The sequence below is a fragment of the Ascaphus truei genome, chromosome 4 (assembly GCF_040206685.1).
Source record: "Ascaphus truei isolate aAscTru1 chromosome 4, aAscTru1.hap1, whole genome shotgun sequence".
NCBI lineage: Eukaryota > Metazoa > Chordata > Amphibia > Anura > Ascaphidae > Ascaphus > Ascaphus truei.
Genome location: NC_134486.1, coordinates 85,576,788 through 85,597,566, shown reverse-complemented (window position 1 = coordinate 85,597,566; position 20,779 = coordinate 85,576,788). Strand labels below are relative to the sequence as shown.

The window sequence follows — 20,779 nt, the reverse complement described above, 5'->3', positions numbered from 1 at the left end:
CTATAGCCACTATTTACAAAGTCACATCCCCTTCCTCTTCTGAAACAGGCTGTGGCACAACCCTTTTTGAGCCCTGCCCCCTCTCTTTAGCAGTGCACCAATTATATCTACTGACTGCCTGGTCACATGATCTTCCCCACAGAACTTTGCATCTTTCTTCCTCTTCACCTATCAATCACAGGAGAACGGATCGATTGGCAACTTAGCTAATTACTTATACATTTTGTATATTGTATTGATGCATTGAGGCAGCTTGGACTGCTGCTTTAAGGGGACATTATGGGACGATATCAAACATAAGAAATGTAGATGTGTAAGAATTAAAACCTTGCCCCACATACGTTATCATTAAATCCCAGTGTGTTGTTTGTGATGACAATATTATGCAAAATTCATAAGCTTAAAAAGCTACAGTAATGAAAAAAGGTGAGATCGTTACTTTGGGTCAGAGATTTCATTGTTTATATGTGCCACAAAAGTGCAAACTATGAAGCTTGCACTAATATTCGGTTTATGCTAAATAACAGAGATGACAATCAAAATACACTGAAAACTGATCTTTCAAATTATATATGAGGACCAAAGTGTCTCTCTCTGTGTCTCTGTGTGTGTGTGTCTCTCTCTTTTATATATATATATATATATATATATATATATATATATATATATATATATATATATATATATATAAAAATATATAATATATATTAATAATCCTTTAAACATCATAATTGGAAAATAAACCTGTACCAGTAGTTCTATACACCTAATGACAACTTAATTAACAAGTCAAACATGGGTAAATTAGCCTTTTCCCTATCTTGCATATAGATGGCAAGATAAGCTGAACTCTAGAGTCATTTTATTTTTCAGAACAGCAGTCAATTTAGATTAAAATTGAATGGTGCACTGTTTTTTTCCGGAAAACAAGGCTTTGCTCCCTTGCCGTTGCTGTTTTCTTGACAGCATGTTTTGTGTTGCTGATATGTTTCGACCTACATGGAATAAGAGTCACTACGTCCACAGTTACAGATTCATTAGAAAGCTCAGCTTGAGGCTGACGGCGGAAAGAAAGATCTCAAAGATAACCGTCACATCCCTCTAAATAAAAGGGAACTCACTGGGCTCCACTAATAAAAAGAAAACAAATTACCATGCATTTCAAAATTGTTAGATTCAGACATAATAAATCTTAGCTGAAAACAAATGCGCTTGTATCTGAAGCTCCCATTGGCATCATGGAGAAAAAAAGCCAGAAGCTATCATCTTTGTAATAAGCACACTGCAAGAACAGTGTTTTATGAAGCACAGTGGGCATTAGCATTGACTAGCTAACGTTCTGTTAAACTATGTTTTTAATGGTATACTTTTTACCGTACAGAATGCCATCAATTTTAAAAGGGCACTTATTTTCAAATTGAATATTTTAAAAAGGACACAAATGACAGTCATGAGAATGGTAATTTATTTTTCTATTTCCTCAATAGTTTACTAGTCAGAGTAATGTGGATTAAGGACCCAATGACAAACTGACGATTACTGAATGCAACCTGAAAGTTATGGGGTCTATTTGTCTCCCGACTGCAAAACTGGGGCAATAAACAGCACCTGATTTATTAAAGAAAGAGAAACCCAAATCAATGGTTTTTTTCTTTTTACTTTGATAAATCTGGTGCACTTTTTTCTTTTAATTCATTTTGGTCCAGGGGCTGACAGGTGTATTCAATAAACATTCTATTCATTAACAATTCTATAGGTAGCTAAATTCAGATGAAATAATAAAAATGTAAAAAAAAAAAATGTTATTTAATCTCAACTAATAGGCACACTACTGCATCTGAGGATCCTCATGCCATGACAAAGGCCACACACAGGCTATATCTAAGCACATGCCTTTGATTATGTTTACAGCTAAAACAACCCAATCTAGGTTACCTTATGAAGCCCACATATAGAATGATTAGTAATATTCTGAGTATTCTTAAATTTGTATAGTTTTCAGGCAAGATAATCTGCCCTCATATGTTTTGTCTTCCCAGGGCTAACAGAACATTACAAAGTAGCCATATGAGATCAATATAAACGTTTTTGGAGCCGCAATCCCCATTTTCTTTGCAATTTATTTTTTATCGTAGCTAACCAGGGGGTGTGTCCAAAAGAGCCGATTGCCGTTCCCAGACCTCTGCAGACCGCCTTGCTCCTGTGATATTTGTATGTAAGGCTAGGTCCCCGCTGCAGGCTGCAGTGCGCACTATGGCGTGCGCTGCAGGGACAAGAACAGCCCCTCAATGGGGCCGGGCCTGCTTCCTACCTTAGCCGCTGTGCGGCCAGATTTTTCTGAAGACAGAAAAACCATCTTCAGAGCTGGTGACGGAGCACTAGGCCACACCCCCCCGGCGGTTCAGTCAATGAAGGCGAACCTGCTGGGTGACATTATGGCCGTGCCACCGCCATGCCGCCACGTCTTTCCCCCTGCAGTTCAGTGCAGACCAGGGATCTCAGCTGCATGCGCCACCAGCCTGGCAGGCACCCGTGCAGCGCCGACACCGGGGCCACAGCCTAACACCTCTATCCCCCCCCTAAGGGAGATCTGCTGGTATATAGAGTGTTAGTGGTGCATACCTGTTGGTTATCAGGAGGTCTGAGTTTCCAAAGCTGTAGTAGGGAGTAGAACAGGACAGGCTTTCAGTCTCTGGTCTCTTGGTGCAGAGGACTTATAATGTTAGGGCCATGGAAAGACATAGCCAGGGCACTAGGCTACGTGTACAAATATGGCTGCTAGAGAAGGGGGACACAAATTGTCTCCAGTTCCCTCGGTTTAGGTAACACATTCTTTTTTTTTAATACAAAATATGGTAGAACAGCACACATTGCTTCTTTAAATATGTTTGATATATAGAAGTAGGGAAATCAAGAAGTTGTGCATCATTTGTTCCTAAGCATTATCTTGTATCAAATAAGAATGATGCGAGAGGGTGAAGGTTCAAGTTGGTCATTTATTGTCACCGACCTCCCAACCTGTAAAGCAGGGGGTGGCAAACTCCAGTCCTCAAGGCCCACCAACAGGTCAGGTTTTCAAGACATCCCTGCTTCAGCACAGGTGGCTCAATCAGTAGCTCAGTCATTGCCTGACATATACAGCCACCTGTGCTGAAGCAGGGATATCCTGAATACCTGACCTATTGGTGGCCCTTGAGGACTGGAGTTGGCCACCACCGCTTAATAGCAAGAAGAAATTGCGTCTGTAAAATAGGTTTTATACTCACTGGAAAATCAAATGGTACTAAACTGCAATTCAATACAATACAGTAGGACCAAAGGGAACTAATGATAGTAATAAGTTCAACCTAGGTGACAGTAAATGTTACACAAATCAGACAGGTGTGATTTTATTTATAACAAGCATTTAGAATCAGGGCAGAGTGTGATTGCTAATCTTCCTTACGCCACCCCACTGATAATATTATCAGATTTATGGACACCCATCCCATGTCTGAGAAACAATTAAAGGGGGAGACAATGACAAGGCAAAGAAACATTAGAGATAAGGGTAGCAGTGCAGTCCTACTTTGGACAGCACTTCTCAGTAATTTGAATCAGAAAAAAATGACAATCCATCTCAGTTATGTTTTGTCTAATGTTCCACATTGTTGTCATTTGTGATCAGTGCCCAATATGCTTCACTTAATATCAGATGGCAGCCACAAACTTGATCTCTGAAAGGAACATTGGGAATTTTATGTGTAAAGAAATATGGATCTGAGCGGTTTCTCTGGCAGTCATGTTCTGAGTGACAAAGAGGAGAAGGGAAACAAAATCTAACCAAAAATAACAAACAAACATACAAACCTTCTTTCTCTGGTGTAAGCTTCTGCCTTAAGAGGTGATTTACAATAGCACTCATGCATATGTAACACTGATGACCCATAGTATTCCAGTTCATACAACTCAGGACACCGATAGACTCATCTATCTCTTCATACCGTAAATACTGTGAGATGATCTCTACAGGGCCCAGCTGTCCTCTGGAAATGGCACCTATGGAACAAAATTAAATTAAATACAGATATCCTTTCAATGAGATGCTAGTAATAAAAGTCTCCCTTGTGCTTAAGAAAAGCTTCAAAGGTCTGTCCCCATTATAAGGTCCCAAGTGTTAGTAAACATATTTCAATCTGTAAACCATATGGCAAAACTTGGATCATTGTTTTTAATATGTTGTGACTGCTTGGTAAGTACAAATATCTTGAATATATTCATATGTCCTTGGTTAGGTAGAACATGGCAGAATTCAGGTCGCAATTTTTTTTTTGAACATTGAAAAAATTTAGAACACGTGGAAATAAAAAGCTATAGCCAAATTGTCACATTTCACCAAAGGATTTACACACAAATAACACGCAGTCACTTATACAAAAGGGAGAGATACCTGGGAACACATCTGAGATACCTGGGAAATAAGCTAATTTAAATATGCAAAATATATTAAAATTATTTTAATTAGGTGTCTCAGGCATGTACAGTAGGTATTTCTCCCTGTGGATTATAAGTGATGCTATTTCGAGGTATAAAAGTCGACAGGCCCTCTATTAAAAAGGACTGTTACAACTCAAGAACAATTGTCAACAATATACAAATTACAAATATAACAGCATGGACCACATATGAAACAAGAACGTCGGCAGTATCATAAGGATTGCTCAATTTGTTCATTTGCTAGTCCTGGGTCACTCTTGGCACACTCCATGGTCAAAGAAGATATGGCGCAGGGACTTCTGGAGTAAACAGAGAATCATCTTGATGCCTCTCATTAGAAGGGTAAGGAATATTTACCACAGGTCCCCCTCTGGCCAAGACGAGTATACACCTTCACCTACTGTTGTAGAATCACATATGTTCTCAGCATCTAAACAACAGACACCTCATAGTCTGCATCACAAGCTTTAGCTTCTCTTGTCTTAATTGTTAAGGCAATCAAAGGCTCAGCAGTAGGGAGTAGTTTTGAATAAACCGCCTAACATAGCCAGTGAGTCCCAAGAATTGCCTCACTTGAGTAAGGCTTTGTGGGGAGGAAAATTAAAAAATACAGATTAAACCTGTTCCGTGTCTGGGCCTAACCCACCCTGGACGTAAGAATTGGCATTTCTGAAGTTTAACAGTCAGACCAGACCCAACAAGTCTTTCACACATTGAGTCAACGTCTAAAAGGAAAACTGAAGCGATAGCAATCATGATGTACAGTAAGCTAGGAATACAACACACACTCTGTAGAGCAGTCCGGATACAACTGTGTTCATTAAGGTCTGAAAAGAAGCAGGGTCCGCAAACAGCCTAAAAGGTAAAACACAGAAGTCATGGATGTGAGATAAATGCTGTTTCTGATTGGGATGTTGGATCTATTTCCATCGGCCAGTACCCAGAGGATAAGTCCAGTGCAGAGATGCATTTCGCAGAAATTCCAAAGCAACGTGTATGTTATTGAAATGTCTAATCTACACAAAATCTGATATATTTCTGAGACTTGAGAAAAAGAACAACTCGTGAAGCCCAGGGACCAGTAATTGGTTTAATATTTAAAGATACATGCCATGAATAAGTTGATCAATTAGTACATGCCGAGCAGAAGACACCCTGCGGAACGGAGATGCCACTGGTCAAGCAGATCCTGATATGATGCATTGCCAAGTATATTTTCCCGGATTTCTCTGAAAATATACGTTAATAGATAACAGCAATTGGCACGGTTGGGCCTAATCCTTAGTGTCTAGTTTAGGTTGGTCAAGAGTCCATTTAACATCCATGTCAAGCTGAACACTGGTTCCTGAAAGCTGGAGGACATACCGCAACTGTCTGTTCCGTACACAGGATGTAATGATTAAGCGGTCATCCATACTGCTGTAAGGTGGCTGATATTATGATAAGTGGGATAGAAAGAATGAAAAAAATCGGAAGCACTTAACATCAATCTTCCCCTTGAGTCAGTTAGGATGGCATCACTAAATTTCCATTTCAAATGGTTAAAGAAGACTATCAACTACCTGGGAATCAAATTAACCAATTCATATAAGTCTAAACCAAGCCAACTTCCCATACATGTATCAATCCCTCAAAAAAACTTGAATCATGGTCTCGTTATTCGATATCGTGAATAGGTAGGTTGTATGCTTTAAAAATCACTTTTCCCCTGAAAATGTTCTATCTTTTTAGAGCTCTTCGTATCCCCATCAGAGCTAAAGATTTACAAAGTCTACAGAAGAACATGTCCTGTTCTGTATGAAAAGGGAAGAAACACAGAATTAATAGAAAAATTCTGATATGCCCCTGAGCGGAGGGTGGTCTCGCAGTCCCCCGCCTACAAACGTATTCCCTATCTTCACAAGTAGCACATTTGGTGGCCTTGCATGCATTGCCCCTTCAAGTCAGATGGGTTGAAATGGAGATCCTTCATGAGGTCCCTTTATAGCTGGCCTCGCTGTGGCTCCATAAAAAGACTAGGGTGTTCTTTAATTAGACCCTATCAACAATTGCCCATTCTCTGAAAATCTGGGATAAGGTTGGAGTTGAGACAGGTCTCTCAAGCTCACAAAAAGGTATGGTGCCTATCTGCCAAAACCACAACTTCACCCTGGCCTTAGTGGAGAGCAGTTCACCTGGTGGACTAGGAATGGACTATCTAGAGCTCAGGACCTGATTGTAAACTCTAAAGTCAGAACATTTGCAAATCTCAAAGAGACCAAACAGATCCTGAATACATCGTTTCTAAAATACGCCCAGATTAGGCATTACCTCTCCAATTGGTACTCCGAGAACCCATATAACAAAACACAGCTTTTGAGAGGATGTGTTCCTCTACCCCTTTTGCAAAACAGCTTATCTCGCTCCTCTATAGAGTATAAATATTCTCCCCAGTACTGGTGACTGTGAGCACTTGCACATCAGGCAGTGGGAGGAGGATATTGGAGCTGGGAGTACAGGAATGGGAGAAAACATGGGAAACCATATCTAGGATATCTGTGTTACAAAATGGGAGCACTCATCTTTCGACAGAAACACTCGACAGAGTTAGGGGACTCACAACATGCCAGCAAACACCCACATTTGCGGGGATATATATGTACGGTTGTAGCACTGTTTCCCCCACCCTATGGGAGATGCGGTGGCTACTAAGTGTGTGTGGTGCTTTGCCTGCACCTCCGCTGCTGGGAGCCTGGGGTATACCTGGATCGTCTAGTGACAGCGCCTCAACCTGCGAGGGATCCTGACAGTGCCGGATAATCCCTTCACAGGACCCAATGCATTAATTACACGCAGCGTATATGATAACAGGTTTACTGACATGCAAATCTGTCCATCTACTTAGTCCGCACCCCGGTGAGAGTGTCCCCCAACGTACAGAGATGCCCTGGGTACCTACCCAACCTGGTGTCCACAGTAGCCAACCCACCCGGACGTGTGTGACAGCGCTGCCCACAGTGTTATAGTTGGTGCACTTGTAGATGGTGTGATACCTGCCGGGTGCTCCAACACCCGGTAGCGCCAACGGAATATGGGTCTGTCCGGTCCCACGCCGTCAGCTTCCACGTGGGGTGGTATCCAGATGGAGGGTCCCACCTTAATTATCTCTACATGCGGTGGTGGTCTGGTCCCAGACCACAGGCCGCTGATGCTGCGTGGTGTCTTCAGCTGTGGCCCTGACACTGAGCAGCTAATGGAGCAGTGTCCCTTTCTAAGGGGCCTGTCCCTGTAGCAGCCATAAGCTTACAGGGGAGTCGGGGCTAGCTGGGGCCTAATAGGGGGTCTCTGGCCTAGTGCAGGGGCCACAGACATCCTGCACATACACCCTTACCCTTACCCTTTAGTGTCCCAGCTCCGACTGGCGTGGCTCGTAGCGTGCCAAATGTATCAACTCTGGGAGCAGGGGAACCCGGGCATGCGATTGGCTGCTGTGTCACCTGATCCTGCAGCCCTATGGCACCTGATCCTGCAGCCCTATGGCCTTCTGGGGGCTGTAGTTCCCCTGCGGAGCTATTCTAAGATGGCTGCCATGCACTGCGCATGCATGCACCTCTCCCTAATGGCCGCCGGCTTCGGAGCCTCTGCTTATGTTTAAGTCTCACTGCGCATGCGCGCACATCCAAATATGGCGGCGCCCTGCAAGAGGAGCCGACGCGGACCTCCAGCAACCCGGTCGCCTCTCCCTAAGTGCCCTCAGGCTACTGCACCTTCCCCCACCTTATGTTGCCCCTGCCCTAGCCTCCGCTGTCAGCCGCAGCCGCATCCCAGGTAACGGCAGCAAGGGGGACCCAGGGGGACCAGGCCACATATAGATATGGTGTATTCCTGGTTATCTCCCAAATCAATCTAAATCTCCAGTTCTGTAAATGATTGTGATAATGCTGTGATATTAATCAGCAGGATGTGCAGTGAGCTGTTTGTAGTTACTACCTGTAGCAGATTCCAGTTTTACTTTCACTTTCTCAGCAGGTAATGGTGTAGGAAGATACTTTGCCATTGTCAAAGATTTTATGAAAATAGAAGTTACCAGGAATTTTCACATTGGGCACCACTTTATCATCCTTGGTGTGCTCTCTGGCATATGAGTCAATAATCCACACAGATGTGGTTCACCAACCATTTACTATTGAACTCACATGTACAACGTTTTAGCAGACTGACATTCTACTCAATACAGGAAAAATGAAACTGCCATCTAGTGGCAGAATAATGTATAGCACTCCATCTCCTTCTGGTCATGGTTATACTGTACCCTTGTATCTTTAACTGCTCCCTACCCAAATTGCACATCATTACAATAAATAAATAGATTAACCCTTGTCAAAGTGTGTGTATATTGTGATGGAGTGAAGGGTCAACTTCCTCACTCTGCAAGCTAGCAGACCCCACCCTAGAAGTATGCTGTGCTAGGATGTGGACAATTAGCTCCAGAACAGGGCTTTAAAAGGCAGGAAGTTGTTCTTTATCAATGCTACCAGTTCTAGAACGTGCAGAGACAGATCAAGAGGCCGTGGGGACTGCAGAGAAGGGTGAGAAGGGTGTACCCGGCAGCTGCAGGACTGCAACCATGAATGAGGCTAGCCAGGAGGAAGTCAACCTGCCCAGGAGATGTACTTACCTCAGGAGCCTTACCCCAACCAGCAAGGATGCAGGTTGGAACAGTTCCCAGGCCTGCAGGAGAGAGAGAAAGGAGAGAGAGAGAAAAGAGAGAGAGAGAGAGAAAAAAGAAAGAGAGAAAAGAGAGAAAAGAGAGAAGAGAGACAGACTTTGGGTGTTGTTGCTTACAGAGGTAAAAGGGCGAAGTATTGTAAAGAGCCTTGTTCTCCAATCTGTAGTTATGGAACTGATAAGTATGTTACTTAGTGCTCCAGAGGGAGCTAGGTATTTTGTTTTTGTTCTGTTTTGTGCCCTTTTGTTAATAAACCTGATAAGCGAACCCTACGTTTCCTGCCTTAATGTGAGAAAAGACCCTCCAAAGTGGCTGAGTTGTCACAATATACGCACAAAAATACACTTCCAGTTCACTTGCCTGTCACAATTTTAACTACCCAGGCTACATTTTCTGATCCTATAAAACAAAAAAAGAAAGCATTGCATATGTCCAATTCTGTCTCTCCCACTGCATCCCATCTTTGTGTCTCTCCCACTGCATACCATCTTTGTGTTTCTCCCACTGCATATCATCATTGTGTCTCTCCCACTGCATCCCATCTTTGTGTTTCTCCCACTGCATACCATCATTGTGTCTCTCCCACTGCATCCCATCTTTGTGTCTCTCCCACTGCATCCCATCTTTCTAGCTCTCCCACTGCATCCCATCTTTCTAGCTCTCCCACTGCATCCCATCTTTCTAGCTCTCCCACTGCATCCCATCTTTCTAGCTCTCCCACTGCATCCCATCTTTTGGTCTCCACCTCTGCTCCTCATTCTCTCATACTTTGGACCATATTTACTAAGCTGTGCTATGCCATAAGACACCTCCCTGTGCCGGAGGATACCATACGGCCCATTCAAGGAAATGGACCATAAGGTGTCGTCAGATGCTGGAAGGTGGTGTTAGAAACAATACTGTAACTCCATCCGTTTATTTCTACCCCATCTCCTTTATTTTACACTTCCTGCTGTACCATGTACCCCACTGCTTTCTATCTATCTACCTCAAGCACTGAAATACCTTGTTTGCACCCCCTTATGTACCCACTGTTTACTGTATCTCCCTAATGCGGCCAAATACCTACCTCACCACCTAATTCTCCTCTCTGCTTTCTGTCACCCCCCCATCTCATCAATCCAAATGACGCCTTTTTCATTCCCTCCTACACCTCATTTGTCTACTTTATCTCCCCTAAATCAGTCAAAATATTCCTGTCCCTCCCCCTCATGCATCCAATTGCCTTCTACCACACCCCCATCCACCCTGTTGTCTCCTCCCTCTCAAGACAATGCCATTCCATTTATTTCTCAATCAACAGAATGCTGTTGAGTTGACGTTCCCACATCTCCACCGCCGTGTCAGCAAGATGCGGGTCCCACTGCTCAGAAGGAGGAGATTAGAAGCGGGAGGAGTGTTGTGGCTCAAGACATGCAGCTTCAGATGTGGCAGCCTCAAAGGAACAGCGGCAGTGATTTGCCCGACAAGCGCTGCCGGGGTCTTTGCCGAGCCCTTAACAGGGAGAAAAGAGCACTCGCGTGTGGTAAGGGGGCAAATACTTCCAGCTATACATAGTTTTCCCCCCTCAATCATTTGGAGAAAGAAAAATGCAAAAATTGTAAATCTGTCAAATATTTTTATATATAATATTGGCAAACATAGCTCACGTCAACAAACGGAACAATCAGCATTTCAAATGTGTCTATACTCTTATAAACCACAAAAGCCAGCCTCCAGGATGTCACACACTGCCCAAAACTTAATTCAGTACGTCCAACACACAGCTATCGATTTTTTTTTCCACTACAGAGAGGTCATATTGAACCCTTTTTAATGATGGTGAATGGCAAAACCATTTATCATAACACAAGCTTGCTGCTTCCTTATCCTTCTCTACTCACATTCACAGTCTTGCAAAATCCTATTGTTTCTTCCTGGACAACATACATAGCGGTTTCCTCTCTCGTTGTACTTCTAAAACGGTTGTCCACACTCTACTCCTTTCTCGCTTGAACTACTGTAATATCCTTCTAACTGGCCTTCCTGCTTCTCATCTCTCTCCCCTTCAATCTATATTCATTTCCACAGCCTGGATCAGCTGTGTATCATCCTTTCCTCAAATTCCTCTGGTGGCTCCCAAATAAATCCCTTGTTTCTTTCAAACTTCTCTTCCCGTCCTCTAAGGTTACTACGTCCTTCTGCCCCTCTCTATAGCTCCTCTCCCATCTCTCACTACACCCCTTGTTGCATATCTCCACTTTAAACAAGCAAGTTTCTTCTTTACTCCACCTGTCTCTACCCCTCCTGAAAGCTGCACCCAATCTATGGAATGTCCCATTCAGCCTCTGTATCTTCCAAACACAACTCAGAGAAAAAGGCCTTTCAATAGAACGTACACCAGTGTTGGCCAAATTCTTACAGACATACATTCATTTGTTGCACTTTCACCTGCATCTATTATTGAAACTTGATTATTTACAGTATTCTATAGTAGCAACTCCTCTTTGATTTTAAACTAGGAGTGCTCAACTGCAGTCCTCAAGCCTTCCCCCTTTTGACAGGTTTTCAGGATATCCCAGCTTCCGTACAGGTGCCTCAATCAGAGGCTCAGTCTTCCCACGAGTCTCTGATTGAGCCACCTGTGCTGAAGCTGAGATATCCTGAAAAGCTGGCCTGTTGGGGGGGGGGGGGGGGTGAGGGCTTGAGGAGTGGAGTTTAGCACCCCTGTTCTAGACAGTGACTCCCCCTCACATTGTTTCCATCTACATTAGTAGCACTCACCCTTGTATTAATTTTCATTATCTGGTTCAGTGGTGGCCAATTCCAGTCAAGGGCCACCCTCTAGTTCAATCAATGTGTACCTCATTTTGTACAGCACAGAATATATGTTCAGTGCTATGTAAACATAAATAGGGAAAACAAACTGGCTGAGATATATAGTCATTTTTCAGAAGTTTCCTTTTTTTTTTTTAACCATGAAAGCGGAGATGGGGGTCGGCGTATATAAATTATATTTCTGTAACAAGAGCATCTATTGTCTTCTATAAAAGCGGCCAACAGATATGAGACAATTAAAAGACAGGTACAAAATAATAATACACGTAAAATATGTTTACAAACAAAATTATATATTTTTCATTTGAGATTTTTTATTTGTAACAGTTCCATTTTCATGTGGAAAAATAAACTACCACACCTAAAAAGATACATGATTTGCCACTGATATAAATGCAATTTATCGTGTTCAATTCTAAACAAAGGCTAACCCCGAAGAAAATACTGCAGGAGCGGAAAAGATAAAACTTCTGCAGTTGAAAGCTTCTTATGGAAATTTACTGACACTTAAAAATTGCAAACAGCTTAACATGTTTCAGCTCAGAAGCAGCTCAGTGCTTATTCCCAACAAGTGGTAGTCATGCGTAGGTCACATGGCTACACCAGGAGAAGCTCACCCGAAGGGAGAACCAGGAGTCAAGTAATCATTGAGCTTAGATGTGGCCTGAAGGAGGCCCCCGCTTTCTCACCAATAACTATGTCCGCCATTCCCAGCCTGAGCGTAAGCTTTCTAACGCTACTCCCAACAACACCCAAGCTGGTACCCCCTGTCAGACCAGGACTAGGACTGCCTTGATAGGAGGCCAGTATTGTTAAGTCTTTGTTTCAAATAGATTTATTCGTTTTTCCAGAAATACAGTATACAGCTGACCCCCGTTATAACGTGGTGCTCGGGGACTGCGTTATAACCGGTATTGCGAAATGGCCGCTGCGCAAGGACTTACCCGGCACCTGCAGCTCTCTCCTCTCTGCAGCTCTCTCCCTGCTTCATCAGGCTGCGCCCACATGCGCAGCACACATCTCCAAGTTTTTTTTTTTTATAACATTCAATGCTTTATTGCTAACGGACACACACACACACACACACACACACACAACACACACACACACACACCTCATCCACACAAATAATTTTAGCATACAATGCAGGAATCGAACCCATGTGCAGTAGAAGTTAAGTTTGATAATAGATTCAATGACATCACACCAATCCTATGGTATAGCATGTAGAGAATCACTACTAGTGTATGAAGTTTCATAGGTTCTATTCCTGCATGGTATAATAAAATTATTATTTAATTTTAATTAAAATGTATAATTTATAAATGATTATTTGATTTATTTTAGAATTTATAAATTATTATATACACTAGTAGCGATTCTCTACCTGCTACACCATAGGATTGATGTGATGTCATTGACTATTCCTGCATGGTATGCTAAAATTATTAGTATAGGGAGGAGGTGTGTGTGTGTGTGTGTTCATTAGCAATAAAGCCTTGAATGTTAAAAAAACAAAAAACAAAAAAACTTTGGAGATGTGCAACGCACACATAGCCTGATGAAGCAGGGAGAGGAGAGAAGAGAGAGCTGCAGAGAGGAGAGAGCTGCAGAGAGGAGAGAGCTGCAGAGAGGAGAGAGCTGCAGAGAGGAGAGAGCTGCAGAGAGGAGAGAGCTGCAGATGCCGGCCATTTCACTATATATAAAAAAATGGAGATGTTTTTAAAATCGTGTGCCACGCTCATACCGCGTTATAAGAGGAACCGCGTTGTAGCGGATCACGCTATAACGGGGTTGAGCTCTAATAACAGAGACAAAGACAGAAATAAATCAGGACAATAATAACAAAAATAATCAAAATATATACACACTATTACTAATAAAGATAGTCAAAATAGTGCCATTAATAGTACCAAAAGCAATAATAATAATAATAATAATAATAATAGTAAACAGCAACCAAACAGTCAGGCCATATAATCAAATTATAATATATAGTAGTATTGTTCCGAATAACACCCGGACATTTTTTACAATATAGTGTCCAGCACTACAAAAGAAAAATATACATACGAGAAATATACGGGAAGTATACATAACTAAACAGAACAAAAAGTCAGAAAAAGAGATAAAGAAAAAGACGGGGGGGGGGGGGGAAGCGCCGTTCCAGCTCAGAAGCATATATTTATCTGTTAGTTGGTACATACTAAACATTGATCATTAATCCTTAATCAGCTATAATTGGGCAGTCGTTAATCAGACATTAATTCAGGGTTCCCAAGTTTTGTAGAATCTCTCAGTGGATTGCTTGAGGTAAGCTGTTAACCTGTCCATTAGCATTATCTCATCGATCCTCCTTTCTACCGTTAACCTGGAGGGGGCAAGAGGGCTCTTCCAGGCAGCAGCCACCGAGCATCTGGCGGCAGTCATAATGTGAGAGATTAACCGTCTCGTGGAGTGGTTCCGGTCCTGGTTTTGCCAACAGATAGGTTAGGGGATATAAAGGATATCGACCCTGGTTATAGTGTCAATAATTTCTTGTATATTTGTCCCAAACTTTTGTATAAGTGGGCGGTTCCCCCAAAAGTGGACCATATCCCTGATTGATCCACACCCTCTCCAGCATTGATCGGAGGATTCGGGATATATCTGTTTGAGGCGTTTTGGTGTAAGATATGATTGATATATAATTTTATAAATGTTTTCTTTGGTTATACTACATATATATGTTTTGGACGCGTTCTCCCAGATATCACTCCAATCCTCCCCATCAATTTCAACTCCCAAATCGCTGGCCCATTTAGACATACAGTTAGGTCCGGAAATAATTGGACACTGATACAAGTTTTGTTATTTCGACTGTGTACCAAAATAAATCCAAGTTACAGTTAAATAATTAATATGGGCTTAAAGTGCAGCTTTAATTTGAGGGTATTCATATCCAAATTGGAGGAAGGGTTTAGGAATAACATCTCTTCAATATGTAGCCCCCTCTTTTTCAAGGGACCAAAAGTAATTGGACAATTGGACAATTGACTCAAAAGCTGTTTCATGGACAGGTGTGGGCTATTCCTTCGTTATTTCATCATCAATTAAGCAGGTAAAAGGTCTGGAGTTGATTCCAGGTGTGGCATTCGCATTTGGAAAATGTTGCTGTGAACCCACAACATGCGGCCAAAGGAGTGTAGTAATGCAAGTGAAACAGGGCATCCTTAGGCTGCAAAAAAAAGAAAATCTATCAGAGAGATAGCAGGAACATGAGGAGTGGCCAAATCAACAGTTTGGAACATTCTGAGAAAAAAAGAACCCACTGGTGAGTTCTGCAACACAAAAAGGCCTGGATGTCCAAGGAATACAACAGTGGTGGATGATCATAGGATCCTTTCCATGGTAAAAAAAAAAACCCCTTCACAATATCCAGCCAAGTGAAGAACACTCTCCAGGAGGTATGCATATCATTATCCTAGTCCAGGGATCTCCAAACCTGTCCTCAAGAGCCGCACACAGGCCAGCTTTTATGGATATCCCTGTTTCAGCACAGGTGGCTCAATCAGTGGCCCAGTCAAGCACTGGAACATTGGAGACCCCTGTCCTAGTCTACCATAAAGAGAAGACTTCACAAGAGCAAATACAGAGGGTTCACCACAAGGTGCAAACCATTCATAAGCCTCAAAAATAGAAAGGCCAGATTAGATTTTGCCAAACAATATCTTAAAAAGCCAGCCCACTTCTGGAACAGCATTCTTTGGACAGATGAACGAAGATCAACCTGTACCAGAATGATGGGAAGAAAAAAATATGGAGAAGGCTTGGAACGGCTCATGATCCGAAGCATACCACATCATCTGTAAAACATGGTGGAGGCAGTGTGATGGCATGGGCATGCATGGCTTACAATGGCTCTGGGTCTCTAGTTTTTATTGATGATGTGACAGAAGACAGAAGCAGCCGGACGAATTCTGAAGTGTATAGGGATATATTGTCTGCTCAGATTCAGTCAAATTCAGCAAAGCTGATTGGACGGCATTTCACTTTACAGATGGACAATGACCCAAAACATACTGCGAAAGCAACCCAGGAGTTTTTTAAGGCAAAGAAGTGGAATATTCTGCAATGGCCGTGTCAATCACCTGATCTCCACCCGATCGAGCATGCATTTCACTTGCTGAAAACTTAAGGCAGAAAGACCCACAAATAAACAAACAACTGAAGACAGCTGCAGTAAAGGCCTGGCAAAGCATCACAAAGGAGGAAACCCAGCGCTTGGTGATGTTCATGCATTCCAGACTTCAAGCAGTCATTGCCTGCAAAGGGTTCTCGACAAAGTATTAAAAATGAACATTTTATTTATGATTGGGTTAATTTGTCCAATTACATTTGAGCCCCTGAAATAAGGGGACTGTGTATGAAAATGGTTGCAATTGCTAAACGTTTCATACGATATTTTTGTTCAACCCCTTAAATTAAAGCTGAAAGTCTGCACTTCTATTGCATCTTGGTTGTTTCATTTCAAATCCATTGTGGTGGCGTACAGAGCCAAAATGATGAAAATTGTGTCAGTGTCCAATTATTTCCGGACCCAATTGTATATTTATGATCTGGGGTGTTTCCGGCTGCTTCGATCCCTGCATATATTTTGGTTATTAGGCCCTTCTGGTAGGTACCTCTATTGCACAGATGTTCGAAGTCGGGGAAATCGAGTTTGCTTGATAGTTTATAGAGGAAATGTCTTATTTGGAGGTACTTGGATGGTGACATGGCTGAGGGGGCGACTTTAGCAGAAAGTTCCTAGTAAGTCAGAAGTTTTCCTTTGTGAAGAAAATCTCCTATCTTTGTTAGGTTATTTTTAAATATGTTGAAACAGTTTGTGTCACAGCCTGGAGGGAAGTCCAGGTTTTCAAATATCGGGGTGAGTTGAGATACGCCCGTTGAGAATTTAATTTTCTTTTGGCTTTGCTCCATATATCTAGAGTTAATTTCATTGGCCCTAGTAATGGTTGTGATTTGATGGGTCCCTTTTTTTCATCGGACCAAAGTGAGAGTGATAGGGGGCATTCCTTTGAGTATTGGACCTCTATATCTACCCAGCAAACTTGATCCGGGCCAACATTCCAAATCACTACCTGTCTAAGCTGGGCAGCCTGGTAATAGCGTGTTAGTTCCAGGACACCCAGTCCTCCTCTGTCTTTAGAGGCCAGCAGTACCGACCTAGCTACTCTAGCTCTTTTATTTTGCCAAATAAATTTGAATATCCTATTCTGTAGATCTCTTCATTCTGATTTTGGAACATGGGTCGGGAGTGTTTGGAAAAGATAAAGTAACCTGGGTAGAACATTCATCTTTATTGAGATTATTCTCCCTATCCAAGATATTTGATGTTTGTTCCACCCAAGCAGATCTTTTTTAATTTTAATCGATTAGGGGGGAGTAGTTGCATTGATCTAGATTTTAATATTTTTTTTAGAAATATTGATCTCTAGGTATTTGAGATGAGAGGCTTTCCATCTGAATTTTCCACCTGAAAGTTTGCCCAAATTCAATAATATCTTCTGTAAATTTGGGAGTGAGAGCAAAGGGTTGGCCAATGTTAGAATAATGTCGTCCGCAAACAATGAGATTTTGTAGTTTCTTTTTTCAATATCTATCCCCTGTATATCTGGATTTAATCTGATCCTAGATGCTAGAGGTTCGATCGAAAGAGCGAAAAGTAGAGGGGACAGGGGACAACCTTGTCTCGTTCTGTTTTTAATTTCTATGGTTTCTAATTTGGTCCCTGGTAATTTAATTAATGTTCTAGGTCAGCGGTGCGCAAACTGTGGGGCGCGACCACCAGGGGGGGCGCGACACTGCCGACGGGGGGCACGGGGTTTACAGAGGCCCCGCGCGCTTCCCGAAAGCACTTGAATTAAGTGCCGGGGGAGCTGCAGGGCCTCTGTAAACCTAACTTACCGTGGCTCTGGCGGCTTCCTCCCTGTGTCGCCATGGCAACGCGGCGTCAAAATGACGCCGCGAGGTCATGTGACGTCACGTTGCTATGGCAACGTGACGTCATTACGCCGGAGCGCGGGTAAGTTGGGGTTGGGAGGGGGGCGCGGGAGTGAGGGGACAGCCGGCAGGGGGGCGCAGGGAAAAAAGTTTGCGCCCCCCTGCTCTAGGTGATTGATAAAGTGCTTTAACTCCCCCCAGGAAAAAACCCATAAAACCAAAAGACTGCATAACCTCCAGTCAATTCTATCGAAAGCCTTTTTCTGCATCAAGACTTGGCAAAATAGATTTAGTTTTTGTTGAATGGATATGCTCTATTATATCTATTACTTTTCTCGTGTTATCGAAGGACTGCTTTCCAGAAACGAAGCCTACTTGATCTATGTGTATTAACCTGGGTAATATAGGGTTTAGTGTATCGGCTAGAATTTTGCTGTAAATTTTTATGTTTGAATATTAAGAGTGTGATAGGTCTGTAACTGCTGCACTGGAGAGGGTCACGTCCCGGTTTATGAATAATAGTCAGATTAGGAGTGGTCATTGTTGTTGGGATTGGTTTCCCTTCTATAAATGAGTTGAACGTCACTAGTAGAAATGGAGAGATGGTTGTGAGGAATTTCCTGTAGTATATATTCGATAGCCCACCTGGGTCTGGTGATTTAGCATTTTTAAGATTTTTGACTACATTAACCAATTCCAACTGCATAATTTTGCCGTTTAGACTCACTTTTTCAGCTGCCGTTAGTTTTGGGAGATCGCAGCTTTCTAGATATTTTGCTACGGCCTCTGAATTTGATGGTGGCGGGCTGCCCTCTGAACAGTTTAGATTATAGAGATTCGTATAGTAGATTGTGAATTTGCGCACAATCTCCTATTCATCGAATGATATCGTTCCGTTACTTCGACTAATAGAGGGTATTTGTGTTTTTGTTTTCGCACCTCTCAGCTTTCTAGCCAATAAACAATCTGCCTTATTTCCTTTATCGTAATATAGTTGTGTAGTCCAGCTGAGAGCTTTTTCTATTTCTTCTAATTGTATTTTTTTGAGTTCTGTTCTTAAATTGGTCAGAGACCTGTATAAGGTTCCTAATAGTTTTGCTTTGTGCTCTTACTCTAGACCGCCGATCTTTTCTGTCAGTTCTTTATACAATTTTTGACCGGCTTTTTTTCTTATGGGTAGCTATAGATATTATAGCTCCATATATGGTAGCCTTGTGGGCTTCATATAACATTGTGGGAGTGTCTACTGTGCCTTTATTCAAATTAAAGTTTTCTCTTAAGGACAATGTTATTTTTTTTACAACTTCTGGGTCAATTAAAAAGGACTCATTTAACCTCCAGTGAAATAGATTACTTCTGGTGAAAGGGGCTGTTAGGGTCAGATCAACCAGGGCATGGTCTGACCAGGTAATCAATCTAATGCTCTTGTAGCCTTAAAAATATTTTTGGTTATTAGAAAATAATCAAGTCGGGAATAGGTCTGGTGTGTGATTGAATAAAATGAGTAATCCCTTTGGCCTTGGTGTTTAGCTCTCCAGACATCAACTAGAGCAAATTCCTTTATTAGTTCTTTGAACTTTTTTGATGTTCTCTGCACTAGGGAGGAGTGAGCCTGACCTGGTGTTGTTGACTTATCTAATTCTCGGGATAGGACCATATCAATATCTCCCCCCAGAATCAGAGAGGGCAAAAATTGGGGTTCCATTTTCCTCGGGAATTCAGCTTGATTGTCGTTTGGTGCGTATACATTAATTAATGTTACTGTAGAGCCCGATAGAGAGCCGTGTATAATCAGAAATCTGCCTTCTGGGTCTGTGATCACATTCTCTACTTTGAACGGGACTCCCTGTTTAATTAGAATAGCCACTCATCTCTTTTTACTACTGAAAGATGAGTAGAATGCGGTCCGGAATAATTTTCTAAATGTGTTTGGGGGGTCCTGGGAGTCGAAATGGGTTTCCTGGAGTTATAGAATATCTCCCTTTGCCTTTTTAAATTCTTGGAGGGCTAATTTTCTTTTTCTGTTTGAGTGAAGGGCTTTCATAGTAAGTGAAATTACCCTTACTGGAGCCGAGTTAATCACTGGGTGGTTGTTTTTTTTAATTGGTTCTTATGTGACCCGGGAGAATAGTAACAGTCAATTTTGCTCTCTTATTTATTGGTTCTTTGTACATAGAATGGTTAGGAGGGAAAGTGTAGATTTTCCGAAGTTTAGTTTGCTTCGTCGTGTGGAAGGTGGTGCTTGGGGATGACACAAAGGTGGAAAGCTTAGTTGGGTGTGTTAGGCACCCTAGAACATTTAGATCAGTCTGAGAATTGACTGAAAATGATTACCAAAATGTTGTAATTTAACCGCTCATCCTTATATAAAAAATAGAATTTATAATGAAATATTGTCGTAATAATAGGGTGCATGAGGTCTCTTTTCACTCAACCCCTTGTGAGAGGACTTTTTAAACCTAGTTCACTGTATATAATTCACAGAGTCACTTTAAAGATTTTTGGATGTAATAAATAATTTTTTATTTTTGGTTTTAATAGTCTCTACTGATCTAAGAGCCTTATTGGCAAACAACTAAGCACATTAGTTTTGTTAGAATGATATAATAGAGAGTGCAATAAGAGGAATTCTTTGTATCCTTCTTGGATATTTTTTTGTGTGAGAATTGACTGAGTTGTTCCCCGGTCTCGGGGGCATGGATCCGTAAGGAAACAGGAATCCTCCTTACTTTTGTGGCAAACTCAAGTTTCCTCTGGGCGTGTTTAGTTAGGTCATTAATTAGTTAGTTGGTT

At 42.0% G+C, this 20,779-nt stretch overlaps 1 protein-coding gene across 4 annotated transcripts in view; it reads right to left on the bottom strand.

Moving 5' to 3' along the window:
• Positions 1–20,779, bottom strand: part of WDPCP (WD repeat containing planar cell polarity effector) — a 361,726-nt gene that overhangs the window by 146,594 nt on the left and 194,353 nt on the right. For all 4 annotated transcript variants that reach the window (XM_075596138.1, XM_075596140.1, XM_075596139.1 and 1 more), the window contains one exon: positions 3,850–4,038. In XM_075596138.1, coding sequence (XP_075452253.1) covers positions 3,850–4,038 — 189 coding nt within the window. The remainder of the gene's footprint in view (positions 1–3,849; positions 4,039–20,779) is intronic.